The sequence below is a fragment of the Amphiprion ocellaris genome, chromosome 12, assembly GCF_022539595.1.
Source record: "Amphiprion ocellaris isolate individual 3 ecotype Okinawa chromosome 12, ASM2253959v1, whole genome shotgun sequence".
NCBI classification, from domain to species: domain Eukaryota; kingdom Metazoa; phylum Chordata; class Actinopteri; family Pomacentridae; genus Amphiprion; species Amphiprion ocellaris.
Window position 1 is genome coordinate 7,936,944 of NC_072777.1, and position 20,334 is coordinate 7,957,277.

At 39.6% G+C, this 20,334-nt stretch overlaps 1 protein-coding gene across 10 annotated transcripts in view; it reads left to right on the forward strand.

The window, feature by feature from the left end:
- The window catches only part of adgrg6 (adhesion G protein-coupled receptor G6), a 116,571-nt gene that overhangs the window by 82,386 nt on the left and 13,851 nt on the right, over positions 1-20,334 (forward strand). For 9 of the 10 annotated variants that reach the window (XM_023288182.3, XM_035956439.2, XM_035956444.2 and 6 more), the window contains 20 exons: positions 12-100; positions 1,156-1,208; positions 1,440-1,478; positions 1,644-1,792; positions 2,248-2,359; positions 4,754-4,842; positions 5,386-5,450; positions 5,537-5,673; positions 6,204-6,369; positions 6,539-6,685; positions 6,809-6,925; positions 7,456-7,501; positions 8,169-8,275; positions 8,629-8,756; positions 10,259-10,527; positions 12,162-12,264; positions 13,835-13,985; positions 14,591-14,723; positions 15,536-15,637; positions 18,446-18,601. In XM_023288182.3, coding sequence (XP_023143950.2) covers positions 12-100; positions 1,156-1,208; positions 1,440-1,478; positions 1,644-1,792; positions 2,248-2,359; positions 4,754-4,842; positions 5,386-5,450; positions 5,537-5,673; positions 6,204-6,369; positions 6,539-6,685; positions 6,809-6,925; positions 7,456-7,501; positions 8,169-8,275; positions 8,629-8,756; positions 10,259-10,527; positions 12,162-12,264; positions 13,835-13,985; positions 14,591-14,723; positions 15,536-15,637; positions 18,446-18,601 — 2,358 coding nt within the window. Of the gene's footprint in view, positions 1-11; positions 101-1,155; positions 1,209-1,439; positions 1,479-1,643; positions 1,793-2,247; positions 2,360-4,753; positions 4,843-5,385; positions 5,451-5,536; positions 5,674-6,203; positions 6,370-6,538; positions 6,686-6,808; positions 6,926-7,455; positions 7,502-8,168; positions 8,276-8,628; positions 8,757-10,258; positions 10,528-12,161; positions 12,265-13,834; positions 13,986-14,590; positions 14,724-15,535; positions 15,638-18,445; positions 18,602-20,231; positions 20,274-20,334 lie in introns of all 10 variants that reach the window. The other variant, XM_023288199.3, reaches the window with a different exon arrangement.

The window sequence follows — 20,334 nt, forward strand, 5'->3', positions numbered from 1 at the left end:
TTCTCTTGCAGAGGGGTTGTTCTACCGGGTTTCATTTGTGGTGGAGGACGAGGACTCGGCTCTGACCCGGGATGATGTTGAGCTAGCAGTGGCTCTCTGGGTAAGACGAGTCCAGCTTTATTCAGCTGGTCCCGCACTCTGCTGTAGTTTTTCTCTCGTAAATGATGTAAGTTCAAACCCCAGTGTGGCATACTTCAGTACCTTTATGCAATTTGGAGTTACTGAAGGTGGCGAAAGTTCTTTTTTATGTTATTGCATTCCCTGAAAAGCTGCCTGCATACAGAAAAGGCGATCCGAATGCTCCATATTCGCTCAGATAGCTGAGAGGTAGAGCTTTATTTAATGCTGAAAAGGTACTCGGGTGCTTTGGTGGATGGAATGAGAACCTCTTTTGCCAGGTGTGCTTTTCATTAATGTGTCTATTGTGTTTCTGTGGGTCATGTTAACTTTGCACTCACTGAAATGACATGTCACACAAAACAGTATATATCGAAGGGACTAGCTTTGAGTTTACTCAGCTTCAAAAGTTTCCTTCTGTCAGCTTGTTGCAAAGTTAGAGTAACATGTTGTTTTATATGATATCAAGTTACAGTTCCTTTTTTAAAATTAGATAATGTTCATATCCACTGTTGAATGCTTTTTGTGTTAAATTTGCCAGCTGTTACTGCTCTTTTAACACCATTGCTCATTATGAACTACAGTCAGGTCCATAAACATGTTTACATTGACACACTTTCCAGCATTTCGACTCCATACACCACTACAGTAGATTTGAAATGAAACGATCAAGATGTGCTTGAAGTCCAGACTTTCAGCTTTAATTACCAGCAGCAGTAGAGGTCTGGCAGAGTATCACCAGGGACCAAATCCAGCTTCTGGTGATGTTCCAGACTTCAGGCTGTCATTGCCTACAAAGGATTTGCAACCAAATATTAAAAGCGACCATTTGATTTATGATTATGTTAGTTAGTTCCTTAAAAAGCTGGAGGACACATATAAAATGAGTTGTAATTACTACACCGTTCTCCAATAACACTAAACCTACAAATGGAGTCGGGAATGTGCACAATTCTTCTGTATGGAGACAAATATACCAGAAAAGTAATAATAATTTCTTTGGATGAATGATTGATTGGGTTTGTTTTCTTCTTGCAGCTGAATCAAACATTTCAGAACTGGACCCACACTGTCTACATAGATAATATCAGGTAACAGTGCAAGTATTTGTCACACAAAGAGTATACGGAGGTGCTTTTCTATGTAGTGGATCAATGTCGGACCAGGGTCCAGTAGCACTGTTTGCAGATGATTGTTTTTCATCTCAGTTTTGTCAGACATTCAAATACACTTTGACACAGAGTCACACTTACTTCTGCTACTTAAAATGATTCATTTCACTTTCGCTGCCTCCTCACTTCTTTGACTTTTTCTCTTTCCAGTGTTCAGCCAGATTCACAGACTGGAGGTAACCCGACCAGGTAAAGAGCTTTTTTTTATCACTCTGGGTTTGTGCTCATCAGCTCATAGAAATAACCGCCTAACATGTGGCATCTGTTCAGGATCACAGCTCAGATCACTGCCGGTCATTTTCCTTTTAAATCAGCACTTTCAGCAGCTTATTTTATCTCTGCTCCTGTCTCCAGTTATACCTGCCAGGCCCTGCTGGTTCACTACTACATCACCAATGAGAGTCTGGGTGAAGCCGCCGTGTCGAGCCAGCTGTCCGGCAGACGGGGACTCGTGGGTGCTGACCTGCACATTCAACCCACCTCCATTAATGTCCAACTAATTGGTCAGAAATGAAACTGTGTTTAATTAATCAATTCAATTTAGCTCTTTATTGTTCTACAACAGGGAACATCGACAAAACACAGACAGAAACTGCTAAAAGTGAATGAATAATTCATATTTGTTGAATACAAACTCTTTCTCTCTATCTTAGTCCCAGAACTTTTCTTATTTGATTTATTCCCTCCATTTGTTATTCATGGGTTTTGTTGATGTTTGTCCTGTTTCTTCTCTTGAGAGTTTTGTTGTCTGTAGATTTCTGTTCCCCAATCTCTTGCTATTTGTCACCTTCTTCTTCTTTTGCTCTCTCTTGTGACCGTGCTGGTATATCATTATCAAATCCTGTAAGTCTTATTTGACTGTCTTGTCCAGTCTTTACTGCATTCATCTTTTTCATTACTTATCATTTAGATGTGCAGCTAAAACAGTGAATTTGGCTCCTGTTGTTCCTTTCAATAGAGAACTGTCCGGAGGAGAATCCTCTTCACTACCGCTGGCCTGAGACCAGACCCAACGTCACCCAGTATTTGCCCTGCTTCCCCAACAAGGACCAGAGCACCTCTAGGACCTGGTAACACACACACACACACACACACACACACACACATTCATTTCCTGAATGCTTAAACCTCGTGTCGTCCTGCGGGTCAAAATTGACCCGGTTTAAAGTTTGAAAATATGGAGAAAAAAATATATTTTCACAGTGAAACTTCTGATGTCCACATTTTCAACATTTTTGGGAAATCTTTGAACATTTTTTGGTGGAAAAAAAGAAATGTTGGACAAACAGTTCTTATTGTATTCCTAAAGTCTCCCAAATGTCTCAGATTCATCGAGTCAAGGTGGTTTAGTTTGGCATCATAGCTGTGGAGCTGTTACTGAATTTGGAGGCCTTTATTTCATCAAACAATAAAAAACTCAAGATTCTGTTTCTGAGTAAATTTTATTGAACGTATTCAGTATTTACATTTGAAGATGTTTCAGGTTTTTACACTGAAATAGTGAGAGGCTGTAAGAGGCTGCGTTTCACATATGTGGAATAAAAAAGGCTAAAAAATTTTGGGACAAACAATACAACTCAGAAAGAGCAAGAGAAACTTACAGATTTAATTATCACTTCAATTTTCAGGCATATGGGTTCTGTAAAGCATCTTGAGACAATGTGACCTGTAATTGGCACTATATAAATAAAATTTAATTTGATTTAATTTAGCATATATTTGGATGTAGAAATACCTTCACTATGCTGCTTGTGTCTCTTTGCTCTTCTTTCCACCTGAATATAATGTGAATCAGTTACGCTCACTTTCTGTTCTTTGTTTTACTTCCATGATTTGTGGTTTTTGTCGAGTCTTTGTGTCCCTGAGCAATTAATCAAGAATGCATGAAATATTCCAAAGTATCAGCGTGAACATTTATTTGAATAACCTCAACAGTAATAATGTCAGAAATGCAAAGCCTTCTCTTATGTGATTTTCATTAGATTTTGTAGATAAGAGCAGCTTAATCAGGATCTGTGGTCTCTCCGGGACACGACACACTGGAAACCTAATTTTCTGAGTTCTCCCTGTGAGCTTCCAGGAGCTGCTGCATTCATCACTCATAGTCAAACAATAGCTCTTTGCTGTCACCTAATGCTAACAGATGGCCAATATCTCTTATGAAGGAAAAACACGCAGAAAATAAACACTATGCAGAGAGTTATACAGCAAAGACACTCTGAATACAAATTAAATTGCCAAAGCTTGCTGTTGATCAATTGATCTAATTCATCTTTTGTATTTCTTTTTTTTTTTTAACTCTCTTAAGTGATATTGCACAACTGATAGTGATCTAAAGTATTAATGCAGTGGGAGAGACGCCTGCTGATCCATTGAAAGCCTGCAATGTCTCAGCATAAATTGTTTTTTTTTCTGCTCAGCTGTGAACAGGTTCCAGCTTAAATTAAAGACGAGCCTATCTGTCTCATTTTTGCAGTTTTTTGCTTCCGTTTTCATTGGCTGTTGATGTAAACTCCATGTTAACCTGATATACTCATAAATTTGTGATAATTTGCAGCATTTATTCTATTAGAACAACCACAGAGTCATGTCAGACTCATCATTCTGCAGAAATTACGTTTTCTTGTCTACATAGTTTTCAGCTAACAATTCATTTTCCTCTTTCAGTCATTGATCAGCTGCTGTGAATGAAGCTGAACTGTATCTGTTCTGATTTGGACTGAAAACAGTGGCGGATTCAAATCCTACTGTATATTAGATCTTACATACTTTATTATGCAACATTTCACTGTTAGAGTTTTTTGGAACCGTCCTTCCATTAAAAATGATCCCATAGGTCATTCGTGCAACCAGCTTTTTACGACCCATAGGCACGTCTTAATGTCTCAGCGCTCTCTTGTTGCCATAGTGCCAAGTGAATCTTTGTAGCATTGGCAGGACGTTGGGGTTGATGGACGGGTCGACATGTGTTAGGTTCCCGTTTCAATCAGATAGTTATTTAGCTATGTTTAGCGTTGTATTCATGATGACAATGGTTCTCTATTTTAACTTACTTCCTGAGAGCCAAGAAAAACCGTCAGTAGAGACGCTAATTCAGGAAACCCTCCTATAGGTTGCATTCTTGGGGATGAGCAACAATGAATGGTTGACTGGCAGCAATAAAGCGTTGATAGTTTGGCTAATTTAAGGCAGATGTATTTAAGTTTAGCGTCGGTGTCCATTGCGTCCAACTTAGTCACGCTGCTCTCAGTAGATCTTCAGCAGTCAGAGTTGCAGATTATGAGTCTACATCTCACCTGAGTCTCCTGAGGATGTTTTAGAGTAAAACTCCTGCTGGAACAGACGTTTTACACAGTGCAAGTCTCTGCTGTCGTACTCATACTGTTTTGCAGAATGTTCCTGTCACAACCAGTACATTTTTTTATATACTAACAAATATAAAAATGTCTTTCCCTTTGTCCTAGTTTGATCGATGCACAGAACTACACGTCCTACTGGTCGGCTGCAGACTTCAGTAACTGCACAGACATCGACACCATTGAGGTGTCAGCAGGTACACGTAGCTACTGGCTAATCAGATGTCAGGCGTCTCAAAGTCAGGCCAAGTAGGAAGGATGGATGTTTAGATGGATGGACAGAAGCAGCAAGCAGCAAAATAAGTATAGCTGTTAAAAAAGTACAGTATTTTCATTTGTAATGTCGTAGAATTAGCATAAAATGAAAAGTTATGGTCAAAACATTGAGCTCTGTTGTTGAAATACATATAGCAATATCACAATGTAGTCCTGCATTAGAAAATATATCAATATTAGCCACAAAATGTATGTAAAGTAACACAAAAGTGATGTACTCATTATTCAACATAGTAATTAAATGCTGCTACCTGTTTAGTCTGTCGCAATTTGTCACATTTTATACAATAATTATAGATTTTCTGTCAACTCCTAGGCTGTAAATTAACTATAGGTGTGAAAAGTACGTTTTTTATCCTCCAGATGTAGTCAGATGTTGGTGTAAAGTAGCATACACTAAAATACAGATATGTGGAAACCTGTGCGTGTAACTAATTTGCATGTGTGTTGTTTTGTTTGTGCAGAAAATGCAGCTGAGGTGGCGGACCAGCTCAAAGTCATCACCAACAACGAGCTGTCCAACGAGGAGGTGAGACTCCAACCTGCGGCGTTTGACTGAACAGGAACGCTGCAACGAGGAGAGTGAATAAACTGTCCTCCCTTTAACTTCGGCAGGTGTCTAAAGTGGTGACGAAGGTGAAGCAGCTGGTGAACGTGGCCAAGATCAACACCACGTTAGCCCTCACCGTCGTCACCATCATCTCCAACGTCATGACCAGCTCGGAGACGGCGCTGTCGGCCACCTCCGAGAAGTACGTTCCTCTGCCTCTGCTGCACTCTTTACTGCATCCTGATTTGTTCCATCTCCACTGCACTACACTGTACCGCTCTATTGTTTTCTGCCTTTGTACACTTATGTGCTGTTTTTATTCTCTCATGTTCGTTTGTGTTCTACCTCTAACACGCCTTATTTTACATGACTTTACTCACTGCATTGTTGTAATATGCAGTACTGTCCTAAAACAGCACAGTTAATGTACAGTCGAGGAGTAAAGTACAGCGTGCTGCAGGGTTGCTTCCCTTCAGTTGTATTATGCTGCAACAAATTTCATTACCATTCACTGTTCTGTCAACATATTATGCATATCTTGTGACCATGCTTATTATATGTTCTCTTATATTATCTTAATTTATTAACTTTGACATTCTCCTGCGTATATCAGTCCATGTTTACTATATTTTTCCTCTCAGGAAATGTCTGTCTGCTCATTCAGTTCATGCCTAACTGTCGTTTTGAAGGACTTTTTGAAAGTATCAGCATAATTCTGTCCCTCCTCATCAGAGCTCTGAAGACAGTAGACGAGTTGGTTCAGAAGATCGAGTTCGAAGGCCAGTCCATCAGCATCACCTCCAAACATCTGGCTGTGGGGATCTCAGCCCTCAACACCACCGTGTTCAGCGGGATGTCCTTCAGCGCCTTCATGGCTCCGAACACCACCGACCCCCAGGTAGCACCCGGTGGCATCAAACAGTCTTCCTCTGAAGGATCTTTTTCTCATGGAGGTTGATTTTGAAGAACTTCCACACAAAATTTGCCAATTTGCCAAGATTTCACCTGTCACTTTGAATTTTACTTGAGCATTGCTTTTTTTTTTCTTCTCTCCTGTCGTCTTTCAGATTGACTTTGACTCAGCGAGGGTGAACCCTTTAGCTCAGATCACCCTCCCTCCCTCTCTGCTCTCCAGCGTCTCTCTGAGCGAGGTCGACAGATCGTCTCTGTCCAGGATTAACTTCATGTTCTTCAGCAGCACCAACCTCTTCCAGGTCTGAGATCACAGTGTGACATTCTGTACTGCACGTGCATCATTTCTGAAGCTTTAATGTGGATAAATAAGGCCACAGAGCATACAGTAACAGTAAAGTTGATGTCTGTGCCACTGCGTTTAGAAAGAGCAGGACGGTCGCTCTTTAAACAGCTATGTGGTGGCGAGCAGCGTGGGAAACTTCTCCATCAGTAACCTGATGGAGCCTGTCGAGATCGAGATCGCTCACCTTCCTGAACAGGTACGATGAGACACGTCTGGTCGAGTGCTCATGTGTTGACATTGTCGTGTTGTGCTCATTTATTAGGGTTTTATAATTCTGTATCAACATTTTTCTTTGTATACATTTTTGCATTTCTTTCCTTTAAAAAAACTAAAAGTTAAATTTCCCTTTTAACAAAAGGCAACATTTTATCTTTTCTTGATTTAATAGGGATTGTAATATTTATCATTTGCCAACAAAATGTAATTTCTGGCAATTTTTTTTTGACAAAGAAGTGAAATCTCCAAATACAAAAGTAAAATTTATAGAACATTTTGCTTTTTCTTTTTGGTAGAAGTGTTTGGGGTTGCTTGGAATTAAATATGACTAAAAATCCCGGCTTTAAAATACTTCCAGCAATGCATATTCTTTTTGGAAACATCCAGTTTCACGAGAGATTTAAAAGTGAAGAACATACAAATTGAAACCAGGTGTGAGGTGATAAACTGGGTCAGAGCAGCTGCTTTTGTGATTCTTACTGCTGTTTCATTTTTCTTCTGTCCTGACAGCCCTCTCTGAATCCAGTATGCATGTTCTGGGACTTCAGCATGAACAGTAAGTCTGTCTGCGTCTGCATCCTTTGAAACATTTCAGGTTCCCTACAGGTTCCCCAAATCTGCAGGGAGTCATTTTTTACCAGAAACAACATTCATCAAGTGTTAGGAGAAAAACATCCCACCTGTTAAAGTTCAACTCGGTCACATCCACTGGGATTCTGCTGCAGATTTACTTTGACTGCCTCCTTGCATAAGGGTGCTTTTAACTGACCATGTTGGTATTTGTCAGAGGACAAATACATCCCACTAAATCTTGGGAGAAATTTTAGTTCACCCTCTTGTATTTGAAAGGGGCAGGGGCTTTAGGTTGGAAAAGTCTTTCTTCTATATCATATACGCAGCTACCCTCAGAGATTTTGGCGCAGAAAGTTCCACAAAAACTTTACAAAGGCAGAAATCAAGCAGGGAATCTATACCCGAAATGTATTTATGCTGCATAAAATTCATAAATGCATTGCTAGTCAAAGAAAAAGTAATAAGATGGTGTTACTGACCAGTAAAAGTACATCCCTAACTGTGTATGCTTTTAAACAACTTTTTATTAAAGTCAAGATAAAGTCAAACAACATTTTTCTTTCAGTAATCTCCTCAGTTACACAGTTACCATTTTGTAATACGGTAAAGTCAATGTAATATGTGATGTAATACCTATGTGTCTCCACTAGATGGAGCTGGAGGTTGGAACGGAGAAGGCTGCAGTGTTTCCCCAGAATCCACCAGCAACAAAACCATCTGCCTCTGTACCCACCTCACACACTTTGGGATCCTCATGGTAAGACTGTTGTGTGTCTGTTTCCACACTCTAAAGGGCAAAAATAAAAACAAGTTCAGATGTGTTTCTGCCAGTTGTGTAATTAAAGCCTTTGATGCATTAATAAACATTTAAGGATTACTGGTTCTTTGCACACACATCATCAAGTCCTGGTCTGCAGTCACAGTACCACCTGAATACTACAATTCTATTCCTTTTTATAACTATTGTGTAAGACGTTGGTTTGTTTCCGGACATTTGGTATCTTTGTTTTTCGTGTAGCTTTATTATATTCGTGTTGTCACTTTTTTGCTGCTAAAATTGCCGATTAACATGATCTAACCGTATTTGTATCTTTCTGTCTTTCTCTCCAGGACGTATCTGGAGCTTCACCCCACATCGATCAAAAGAATAACAAGATCTTGACCTTCATCACCTACATCGGCTGCGGCATCTCGGCCATATTCTCTGCTGCCACGCTGCTCACTTATATCGCCTTCGAGTGAGTCTGGTGTTAAGTTCCATTTTGGCCACTTATATTAATGAACTCATTCTTTCGATCCCTCATATGGGTCTGTTAGTCTCTGGAAACTAGCAGGTTTCTATCTGATAAAGTTTTCTTCGCACACTGGGGACAGGTAAAGTATGTCGTTGGATTGTCTTTCTGGCTTCAGACAGCTGGGCAAGAGTCTCTCCAAATTTGGAGCAGACTTTGTGCACCAACTGTGTCCAAGTCAATCTTTCTAAGGATCCAGCTTCAGTTCAGTGTTTCAGTCCTTCAAGTTTCTCTGGAGTCTGCCTGTGGGACTTCTTCCCTACACTCACTCCCCATCAAGGAGATCCCTAAGGATCAAGAAGATCAGTGCATTATCGCATGGACAATGTCTGGATTACTACACAAAGCTAATCACCATAGATGAGAGTTGCAGTATAGATTGACTGCCAAAGTTTTACCTTTAGACTCAGCTCCTTCATTATCACAGCAGCCTGATGCAAAACAACCATCTATCAGTCCGTCTCACACTTTATTTTATGCTTCTTGTGAACAAGAGATGACCCAGAGATTTTCAAACTCCTTCACTTGGAGCAGCCAATCCACTGTCAATGGCCTCAGTGATGTCCTAAAATGCCAAAATAAACTGAAATCGCTTAAGTTAGATATAGCCAGTTCTGTCAGGCACCTGTTCGCCTTTGACAGCATGACCCCAACCAACATACAGCTTTGTAACATTGTGTTGGTCATACCACCAGAGACAAATGGTAGCTAGTTTTGGGCTAGCAAGAGGTTTCCCTTTTCGCTTACTGTCAGTGTGAGTAGTGCTCCAGTTATGGTTTAAGAGACACCCAGCAGTGGATTTTTAAAGAAGGAAAGAACAAAGGAAAAAAATGTTCTAAACTGGTGAACTGAAGAACTTAGCCTCTCAGACAGGAAATGGCAGGCATCATTGACTAAAGGTCCAAAAATATTGCTGATACTAATTATTTTGTGGTTTTTGACTCTGGTACCTCGCCTTCAAACAACTCAGGAACAGTCCAGATAAGTTGGTGTAATTTGCCTTTTATTGATAATATGTTAATCCTGGGTCTAGTTTTTGATTTGATTCATTACAAGATTGTTACAGTAGGCAGTGAGACTGAAACATCTTATCAAGAAAAGTGTTTTGATCTATTCCTAAATTCTGACCTGTTTCTGGTCTTTCATTTTCTGTGTATGATATTAAAAAAAATGTAATTTTTGGATTGATAATTGTCTTTATTTTACTTCCATGTCCACTATTTATCTGAAACCTCCAATCACGGGGAACAATCTGGACCAGTAACAGTGAGAGAAGCATGAAAAACTCTCTGAGGTCCCTGAGAGGCTTAAGGCAAGAAATCTGATCAGTCGGTTGGTTAGGGTGAGAAGTTGTGAATATGCACAACTGAAAACATGCACAAACCACAGCAAAACTAACAATAAAATCAAATTTCAACCTTGCAGCACTTTCTTTTTGTTCTCTTCAGAAAACTACGGCGTGACTACCCGTCTAAGATCCTGATGAACCTCAGCACGTCCTTGCTCTTCCTCAACATGGTGTTTCTTTTGGACGGCTGGCTCGCCAGTCTGGAAACCGAATGGCTGTGTTTGTCTGTGGCCGTCTTCCTGCACTACTTCCTGCTGACCTCCTTCACCTGGATGGGGTTGGAGTCCATCCACATGTACATCGCTCTGGTAAAAGTGTTCAACACCTACATACGGCGATACATCCTCAAGTTCTGCATTGTTGGATGGGGTGAGTTGTTAACTGTTTGGCTTAAGGTATGATGTCGTGCCCAAGATTCATCTGTTAATATCTAATTTCATCTCGCTCATTTTTTCCTTAAGATAATGTAGGAAGGTCCATTTGAAACATTGTAGTCAGTGGTATAAGCCTAATTTTCAAAATGAACATGTAAATTAACTGATTTCATTTAAAAATCTGGCATAGTTTGCCAATGTTGACTTTCTATTAATCATTTTTTTTTAAAAAAAGTTTTTTAAAGAATTTGTGTTTAAGATATGTGATAAGTCGAACCCTTGAATCCTTAAAAATAAACTTGCCAGTGTTCCCCTGCTGGTGGAATTATGTAACTGCACATTGTTCCTGAATTATCTAAGCATAGGACATTTTCTCCAGAATGATTTATTGAGTCGTAGCATGTAAAAACGCATTATAAAAGTTAGGTTGGTTAGCTCTAAACTAACTGCAGAAAAAAAGTTTTGTAAAAAACAGAAGGCACAATAACATCCATAAAACATGAAATACAGATAAATAAATGGCATTTAAAAGAATATTTTACCATTTATGTATTTAAATATATTTTATGGTTTGGACAGTTGTGTGCTTCACTGTCTTTCGATGCCAAAGCCTGAAACTGTAAATGTTTAATTCTTTGAAGGTGCTATGTGTAAGAATGAAGAAACTTACACATATTAATCTCTGTTTTGTTCATACCATGTGAGTGGATTGTACCATAACTGATTGTCTTGATTGCCTTTACCAGTCTGTGACTGATTTCTACATAAAGGACTTAGGATGGACTTTCTGAAAAAATTCAAAGGATGTGAAGTTTACGCTCGATCCCGAGTGCCTTGCCTCAAAGCCCCCTTTCACTCTACTAAAGCGCCTACAGTGTGCAACACTAACATTAGTGTAGAAGCTGAGTCCAATAATATTAACAAACAAGCAGAATCCAGCATGACACAGACTCCAACACAAACTCCATGTAAGCCCAAAGAACAAAAAAAGTTTAATCCAGTAAAATCCATCCAGCCAAACTGGTACGTGCCCAACACTGGGTAAACTTAGGGTCAACATGCAGGGTCTCAATTACAGTTCATAGACCACCCACATTAACAGTGTAACTTTAGTTACCTCATCTGTCAACATAGTGCTGCTTAGTTATCTTCAGTATTGTGTATGTCACATCAAGGCATGAGCAACAGGTTCTGACTGCAGTTTACCTAACAGCCACCAGGGTCATTAATGTCCAGGCTTTGTGAATGTTACTCAGACAGCCTTTAAGATCTCACTGTGTAACAGTTTACCGTGGTGCCCTCTAATGGCAGCAGATGGAAAATGCTGTTTAAAATGTAATTGTAAAATTGATAGACTTCATCAGTAGTCAGAACAGGGTCACGCTGATAAACTGAACACTACTGAAAGAAAATCAGACAGCTGATTTATTTTTTTGGTAACTGATGAACATTTAACTTTCTGCCTACAGTAGGTTTTCATTCATGGCATCTGACATGATGTGAGAATAATTTCATTCTGATCTGTGTTTAAATATGATAACTGGCAGTGTCAGTTTTGTAGCAACAGAGCCTAGATAGTAAGAAAGAGGAGCTCTGATGTTAACCTGAGGGTTGTGTGGTTTATTCCAGGTCTCCCTGCAGTGCTGGTGGGGATTGTTGTCGCAGTGGATAAAAACTCTTATGGCCTGCGAGAGTACGGCAAAGGAGACTCAGAAGAGGACTCCTCAGAGTTGTAAGTAACCACAGATTCACAGTAATAAGTTAAACTCAAAAGTAGACAATAAGAGACTCAAGTATTTGAAACATAGATGCTGTTATTGCATTTGAAGGTTCCTGGTAGTTTTCCTATACATAAATCAAAGTAAAGCTGATCTGACTATTATTGGTAAATCTTCCGATTATATTCTTGTGTAAAAGATGTGTCAGATTTGTAGATTTGTATTCAGAGTGTGTTCAACATTCCACAATTCAGAGATAGTCAGTATAGACTGTTACCAAACAATGAAAGGCGAAAATCTACTTGTATGTCCAATCCTGCAGTGTTTCTATCCATGTTAACCAGATTCCTTCATCACTGCCTTTGTTGGCACACAACTGCACTAGCTGACATGTTACTACCAGGACTTCATGAGTGGAATGATGTGAGAGCCTTGTTCTAGTATACACACATACACTTAAATCCTCATGTACAAGACCTGCAAAGCCCACTCCCTGAAAAACAGCTCCATAGCAGTAGTGGGAGTCAAAAACTGAATAAGGAACATTTAATGTGTACAGTCAATATTTTTAAAGGAGGAACTTTCATGTGAACATATGAGAAAATGTTATTTTTGGTCTTAACAGTGCGGGTAAATGCACTGTTCCAGTAAACCCAGACAACTTTAGATTCAGCTTCTCGTGGTTTTGTCTATAAACACTATCACTACAGTTCCAACATAAAACCACTGACCAGTGAAGTTAATAACATTGATTATCATGTTTCCATGGCACCTATCAGAGTGGGAGATTTCAGGCAACAAGGGAACAGTCTGTTCTTTAAGTTGATAGACTAGAAGCAGGAATAAATGGGCAGCATGAGGATCTGAGGGACACAAACTAAATTGTGGTGAAGAGATGATTGGATTAGAGGATCTCCTAAAGTAGAAGGTCATGTGGGGTGTTTCCAGTATGAAGTACCTACAAAGAGTCACCCAAGGAAGAACAACCCGTTAGCCAGAAAAGGTGAAAGCACCTAGAATGGAGCATCAGAACAGGACCATGGAGCACTGGGAGGAGGTGGTTTAGATAGTGAAAACAAAGTGAATAACTATTAACATATTTTCAACAAAAAGCTCAGTCAAAAGTGAATCATAAATAAAGTCATAAAGATTCTGAATGATCATAATCTTTGCTGGAGCGAATGAAATAGTGTGTTCGCAACATAATGTTAGTTTTAACTGACCAGCTGTAGATTATGGCTTAAAGATAGCTTCTATACTAATATAGAGAATGATGTTGTTGAAAAATACAAAATCCCTGCATTTTCATAGATTCGGGGGCCTACAAACAAATTGTTTCTAGAAATAGCCAAATCTACCCAACAACACATTGACAGGAGCATCACTGAGGACACGACCTTGTTGTCACCAGACCATCTAACAACATTAACAGCAAAGGGCAAAAAAGGGCAACATGTCCTTTAAGTGAACAGGAAGTCCTTTCATTTTATAAAAACACACCGACTCTCTTTGTTGTTGCACAGATGTGTGTTAGTGTGCGAATTAGCCAACGTAGCTCAGAGTGTTTGTTTGTTTTCTCTTCAGCTGTTGGATCCAGAATACTGTGGTCTTCTACATCACCTGCGTCGGTTACTTCTGCCTCGTGTTTCTGCTCAACGTGGCCATGTTCATCGTGGTGATGCTGCAGATCTGCGGCCGCAACGGCAAACGCAGCAACCGCACCCTCCGGGACGAGGTCTGCACTCGAGCTCAGCGGTTTGATTTAGATTGGATGACAGTAATTCTCTGTCATTTCATATTTTCTTCGGCCTTAATTTATTTCAGAAAAGCGTCCAAACAATATATATCTGTTAGTAGTCTTGAAATTTTGAAATTTTGAACCTTTTTTCAATCTGAAATCACTAACAGAAACAAAAGATTCCAGTTGAAAACAGTCCAACAAAGCAACACAATATAAAACACTTTCAAATGGGTGTCGGCTGAAATTTATTGTGCCTGCCGCTGAAGTAAGAAATGTAGAAAGGACACAAGGGTGCTTTTTATTTTGCTAGCGTGTCTTCTCACTTCTGTTTGCTCTTAACGAGGATGTGAGAGAAAGATACAAGGACAAAGGAGCTGACGCTGCCAAATGAGAAATCTCAAGTTCCACAGCATCAGTCATAAAAGATGTTTACTTGCGACTTGATGCACAACTGTGTCACATGCAGCATCTTCTGTCTTCACTCCTCGTTTACTTGAGGTGCATTTAAGTATCTGGGAGATCCTCATGAGAAGCATCCAAGGAAAGAGGAGAAACGTTAAAAAGCATTGAAATATGCAATCTCCAATGCTTTGTTCCAGGTTCTACGAAACCTGCGGAGCGTCATCAGCCTCACCTTCCTGCTGGGAATGACATGGGGCTTCGCTCTGTTCGCCTGGGAACCCGTCACCCTGCCTTTCATGTACCTGTTTGCCATCTTCAACTCACTGCAAGGTAGAGTAGCCAACCTGTTTGATGTAGTTGTGTAGTTAGTGACACTCATGGCAAGCAGCCATTATATTAGCTAGATAATATCCTCAAAGTGTGTGTGTCCATGATGGGATAACAACCAGATGACTCTAAGCTATGTACAGGGTGTGAATCTACTTATATACAGGTGCTATTCATTACAGCAAGCGACTTATTGCAAGTTTGTGCAGTCAAGAGAAACAGTCACATGAGCAAGTTGCATTTAAAAAAGTAGAAGTTTAACCTTAAGAACCTGATCTATTCATATACCCTCTTGTGATCTTGAAGTAGTCTAATTAAATTGCATTCCTTGAATTAACTTTGCCTAGTTTTGTCGGTTTTGCAAGTAGGCTACAGTATGGGAAAACTTTAGCAACAAAACCCCAGTATCCCACCATCTGATTTAGATCTTAGACAATTATTCAAAGCATAACGGTTTCATAATAGTTTTGTCCCTTGATAGAAAGACTAGTATAAAAACATGCAAGCATTGTCATCTGAGAATATGAAAGATGTGCATAGTCTAGACTGTCCTGAAAGGTAAAAAAAATGCAACATTTATGGCTAACTTTTAGACTGGCCAACATAAGAGTTTAAAACTAAAGGTAGTGAAATTATCCTGAAAATAGCCTAGAGCTCATGTGATTGATACAAAATGTTCTCATATGAGCTCCAAGTAATTTTGGCCAAGTGGACAGTCAGTTACTTCATTCTGTATGGCATCAGTTCTGCCCTCTATTATGGTTTTGTTGTGTTGGAAACAACTCATCTTCTCATGCTTTTCCTTCTTCCCACAGGGCTTTTCATATTTATCTTCCACTGTGCCCTAAAAGAAAACGTGCAGAAGCAGTGGAGGAGGTACCTCTGCTGTGGTCGATTCAGGCTGTCAGACAACTCAGGTATCCGTCCATCTGTCCGTCCGTCTGTCTGCTTGTTTGTTCATCTCAGGTTGAAGCTGGTTCACGTCTCTCCACAGGAGTCCTGTCAGATCTGTCTGCTGGACTCCTGCCAGATTCCCACAGCGGCATAAAAAAAAAAAAAAAAAGACAAGGGCACTTTATTAAAATATAAAACCTAAGTCACCACGGCTTTGCAGCTAATAAAAAAAGATAAAATGCAGTTGTTTCTCAAAGACGAGGAAGTCCTCCAGGTGCTCTCAGTCTGAGGATGTGCTGTCCTGGTGCCATTTCATTTGTAAGAAGGCACACGAGTCTGTGCACTTCCTTTATGCATTTGATTTCATACCAAAAAATCCGCAGTAAGATTTGTGTGCGAAAGCCTCTGAAGTGTAGTCATTGAATTGTTAAACCTGGATCACAGTAAGAAGTACAACTGCTCACGTGTACCTTTCTTGAGTATTTCCATCTTCTGCTACTTTATATTGCTGGTCCCCTTTATTTCAGAGGGAATCATTGTACTTTCTACTCCACCACTTTTATCTGACAGCTTTAGTGTTTTTTTTTAAGGTGGGAATTTAACACAACAGATAAAATAACACAATGACAAGTGGCTTCCAAACTTTGTGGCTTCTTACAAAAAACAGTGTGTAATCAGGTCACATTTCATATGTGAGATGTTAACAGTGTCAACAAATGGTGATTTTTACTTCTAAACTTGTTTCAATGATCCAATATCTCAGCAGAAATCAGCTTTTCAAATGAAATGTTTGAAAAGCTGAAAAGAGATGTGTTTTCTCTTCTTTCCCGTACCATTAATCATGTGACAACCTTCAGATGTATCTGCTGTCCCTGTATAAAAAACTGGAAATGAAATGTTTCAAACTAGCTCCACCTGCAGCAGCTACAAAAGTTACATGCTGCTGACACATTGATTATTCAGTAACAATAATGCAATAATGTTATATATAATAATATATCAATCTCAGGGATCAAACCTGGACTTAAATCCTTTAACTGTATTTAGTTGCTAATACTTATATACCTTTACTAAAGTTGGATTTTTATTGCGAGACTTGTAACAGAGTACTTTTACATTGCTGTATTGCCACTTTTATTTAAGTAAGCAACCTGAATGCTTCTTTCAGGACTGGTACAACTGTGTAGTAGACTAAACCATCTCTTTCAACCCCAAAGCAGATGATACGGATCCAACATTCATTATTAGTTCTATGCTGAAAAGCAGCGACTTCTTTTTACGGTCAAACAGCAGGAATCATTTACTGAAGTGAACAGTTTGTACACATGAGCTGAAACAAACAACAGACAACAAGTCTTCTTCTGTGTACTTTTGAGTCTCATTTGTGCATTTTTATTTTTATTGATGATTGCCAGGTCACAGCTGGAAATACACTGCCTGGCCAAAAAAAAGCTGTACACTCTATTATTTTGTTGGACCGTCTTTATCTTTGAGAACGGCACTCGTTCGCTTTGGCATCATTTTGATCAGCTTCTGCAATGTCACAGCATTTATTTCTTTCCAGAGATGTATTGGTTTTTCACCACGATCTTATACTGATGATGGGAGAGTCGAACTGCTGTGCAAAGTCTTCTCCAGCACATTCCAAAAATTCTCAATGGGGCTGAGGTCTGGACTCTGTAGAGGCCGATCCACATGTGAAAATGATGTCTCATCTCCCTGATCCATTCATTCTCAATGTGAGCCCCATGAATCCTGGCATCGTCATCTTGGAACATGTCCATGCCATCAGGGAAGAAAAACACCACTGATGGAAAGACTTGGTCATTCAGTATATTCAGGCAGTCAGCTGACCTCATTCTTTGGGAACATAATGTTGCTGAACCTGACCAACCCCAGATCATAACCCTAACCCCAACAGGCTGGTAGACACTAGCCATGATGAGTGCATCACTTCATCCACCTCTCTTCTTACCCTGATGCCCCCATCACTCTGGAACAGGGTAAATCTGGACTCATCAGACCACATGACTGACCACATTTGTTCCTGGGACGTTGGTTCACCGCTATTCTTCCAGGTTTTAATGATGCATTGGACGGTTCTTCACCTGATTTTAGTCGTTTCAGAAATCTCAGCTGTTTTCTTTGCTTGATGCAGGCCAATAATTTGACCCTTCTGAGACAGATTAACATCTTTTCCATGACCACAGGATATGTCTTCCAACATGATTGTTTAAGAAATGAGAAGCTCCTCACTGCATCAGCTAGGGTTAAATAAGCTGTTGCCAGCTGAAACATATTAATCACTGCAGTAATTATCCAATGGAAGGCTCTTACCTACTGACTTAATTAAATCCAGGTGGCGACTTTTTTTTGGGCCAGGCAGTATATGATATAATAACAAGTAACAGCACATAAATGCAGTTCATTTCTTCTTTGTTGGTTTTCCTACTGAAAATGTTGTGGTTAAATGGGTATTAAATTACATTTTATATGGTATTAAAAGGCCTTAAAAAGTCTTAAATTTTACGCAGGTTAGTCCTGTTAAAAGCCAGCAAAGCTTAAAGAATGTGGATATATATCTCACATGAAAACATACTTTGTAACTGAGGCACTCATTGTCAGTGTGGTAGATATCAGTCTTAATTTTAAATGTTTTTAATGCTGAAGGATGGATCTCCTCTCCTTGACTAAATAAATCAAACAAGTGCAAATAGGAAAGAGATTGACATCAAACAAATAATCTATGTAAAGAAATGTAAAGGGAGGACAGTCCTCTGATTATCCTGATCTGGTTTGTATTGACTGATTAGTTGTTTTTTCTCATGCAGACTGGAGTAAGACGGCTACCAACAACACGAAGAAGGTGAGCTCCGACAACCTGGGCAAGTCTCTGTCCTCCAGCTCATTCGGCTCCAGCACCGCCAACTGGACGTCCAAGGCTAAAGCTACACTCAACCCCTTCACCAAACGACACAGTAACACAGGTGAGACACACTGGAAAACACAGAGAGACGTGAAGGGGAACAAAGAGAAGATAAACATCTAGTATGAAAATATAGTTAGTTTGAAAAGAAAACTGTGACCTTATTTGGACAGCTTCTCTGAAGTTCATTTTGGTCTGAGAAAACACTGCAGGACGGGGGGCTTTTTGATTTTTATTGCTTTGATTACACATATCCCTCAAGTAGGTCTCACTTTAGCTTATTCATAAATATACAAACCCAGTTTATTACACTCTCTTATCTCTACGAATGTGAACTGAAAAATAGCTGAAATGGAATAGTCAAGTTTACATGCAGACTCAAGCATTTTCTTTCCTGAACTCAATGTAAATGATGACTAGAACTGGGAAAATAACTTGCGTGTAATGAAGTGTAATCATCCTTTAAATGTCATGGCTTAAAATCTGGGCAATGCACTTATTCCCTTGTTCTCGGAGAGTGAGATGTTCAGATAGATGCCAGTCTCATGTCTGTGTTTTCAAGTCTGTTAGAGTGTTGGAGTCAGGACATGGTTAGCCTAGCTTAGCATAAGATTGAAAGAAAGGGGAAATGACCAGGTTGCTCTGTCCAAAGTTCAAAAATGTGCTAACACAAAAGGATGAACATATTGTCACGTCAGTTTCTGAAGTTCCCACGATGCAAAGTTCAGACATCAGTACGAAAACCGACCAACTCAGATAGCGCAGGCTACTGGAATCAAATCTGCACAACTCAGTATGATGGTAATGTGATGACTTCCACACATACATGACATTGAAGAAATTGTAACCATGGCGAGGGTAAAGACAGACTAAAGGACCCGTTCTGTCCTTTTAGTGCAACCAACACCACATTTTCCAACATAAGATATCCCAATCAGACACATCGCTTTGGGCACCGTTGTTTGTCAAAATATTTACCTCTGCTCTTCACTGCTTCGTTTATTAATTACAAATAGTTTGAACGTCTTTTGCACCCAAGTAGAACACCACCAATGGTACAGTTATGTAGCTTTAAAACAACAAATCTGAACAACTCACATCTGCAGGCAACATATCCATGGTGAAAAAACTGCCTTTCAACAGACCTTTCTGTATAAATATAGTCCTGTAATAGGTGACTACCTCCCAGTTTAGATATTTACAATCAGAAAGATACACGCCTCTTACTGTAGGTTTTATGTCTATAGTTGATGTGTCACTTCCCACCAAAGAAAAGGCTTCAATGACAAGAACCATTTTCCTTTCAATTACTGGAATCTCAGGGATTCATCAAAAAATATTTTCCTCAAGAACAGATGATGGAAAAAGAAAGGAGCGGTTTTATATCCAGAGTTGTCCCATTTTCTAATATCTACTGACCCACCACCTGTACCAGTTTTGGAACCTTGGACAGAGCTTGAGTAGCTGATTCACTCTGCTTCTAGTCTTGCTGAGCTAGGCTAAGTGTGAACATCCAAGATGCTTTATCTTATCCACTTCTATCAACTCATTACATGGATTTAGTCATGAACACTTATTTGAGTCTGCGTGTAGACATGATTCAGTCTTTTTTTCTTTTTTTTTTACTATAACTAGAAGGTGTGTAATATCTTCTCTCATGTGACGTTCATGTATCTGTGTCTGGTGTGTAGAAAGCTCTTCCAACCAGTAACAGGAGTGGAGGACCCACGGAGGTAAAGCTGATTGACTGAGTGACTTCCTGCTTCCAGCATCATGTGGTCTGCTCTGTATCCC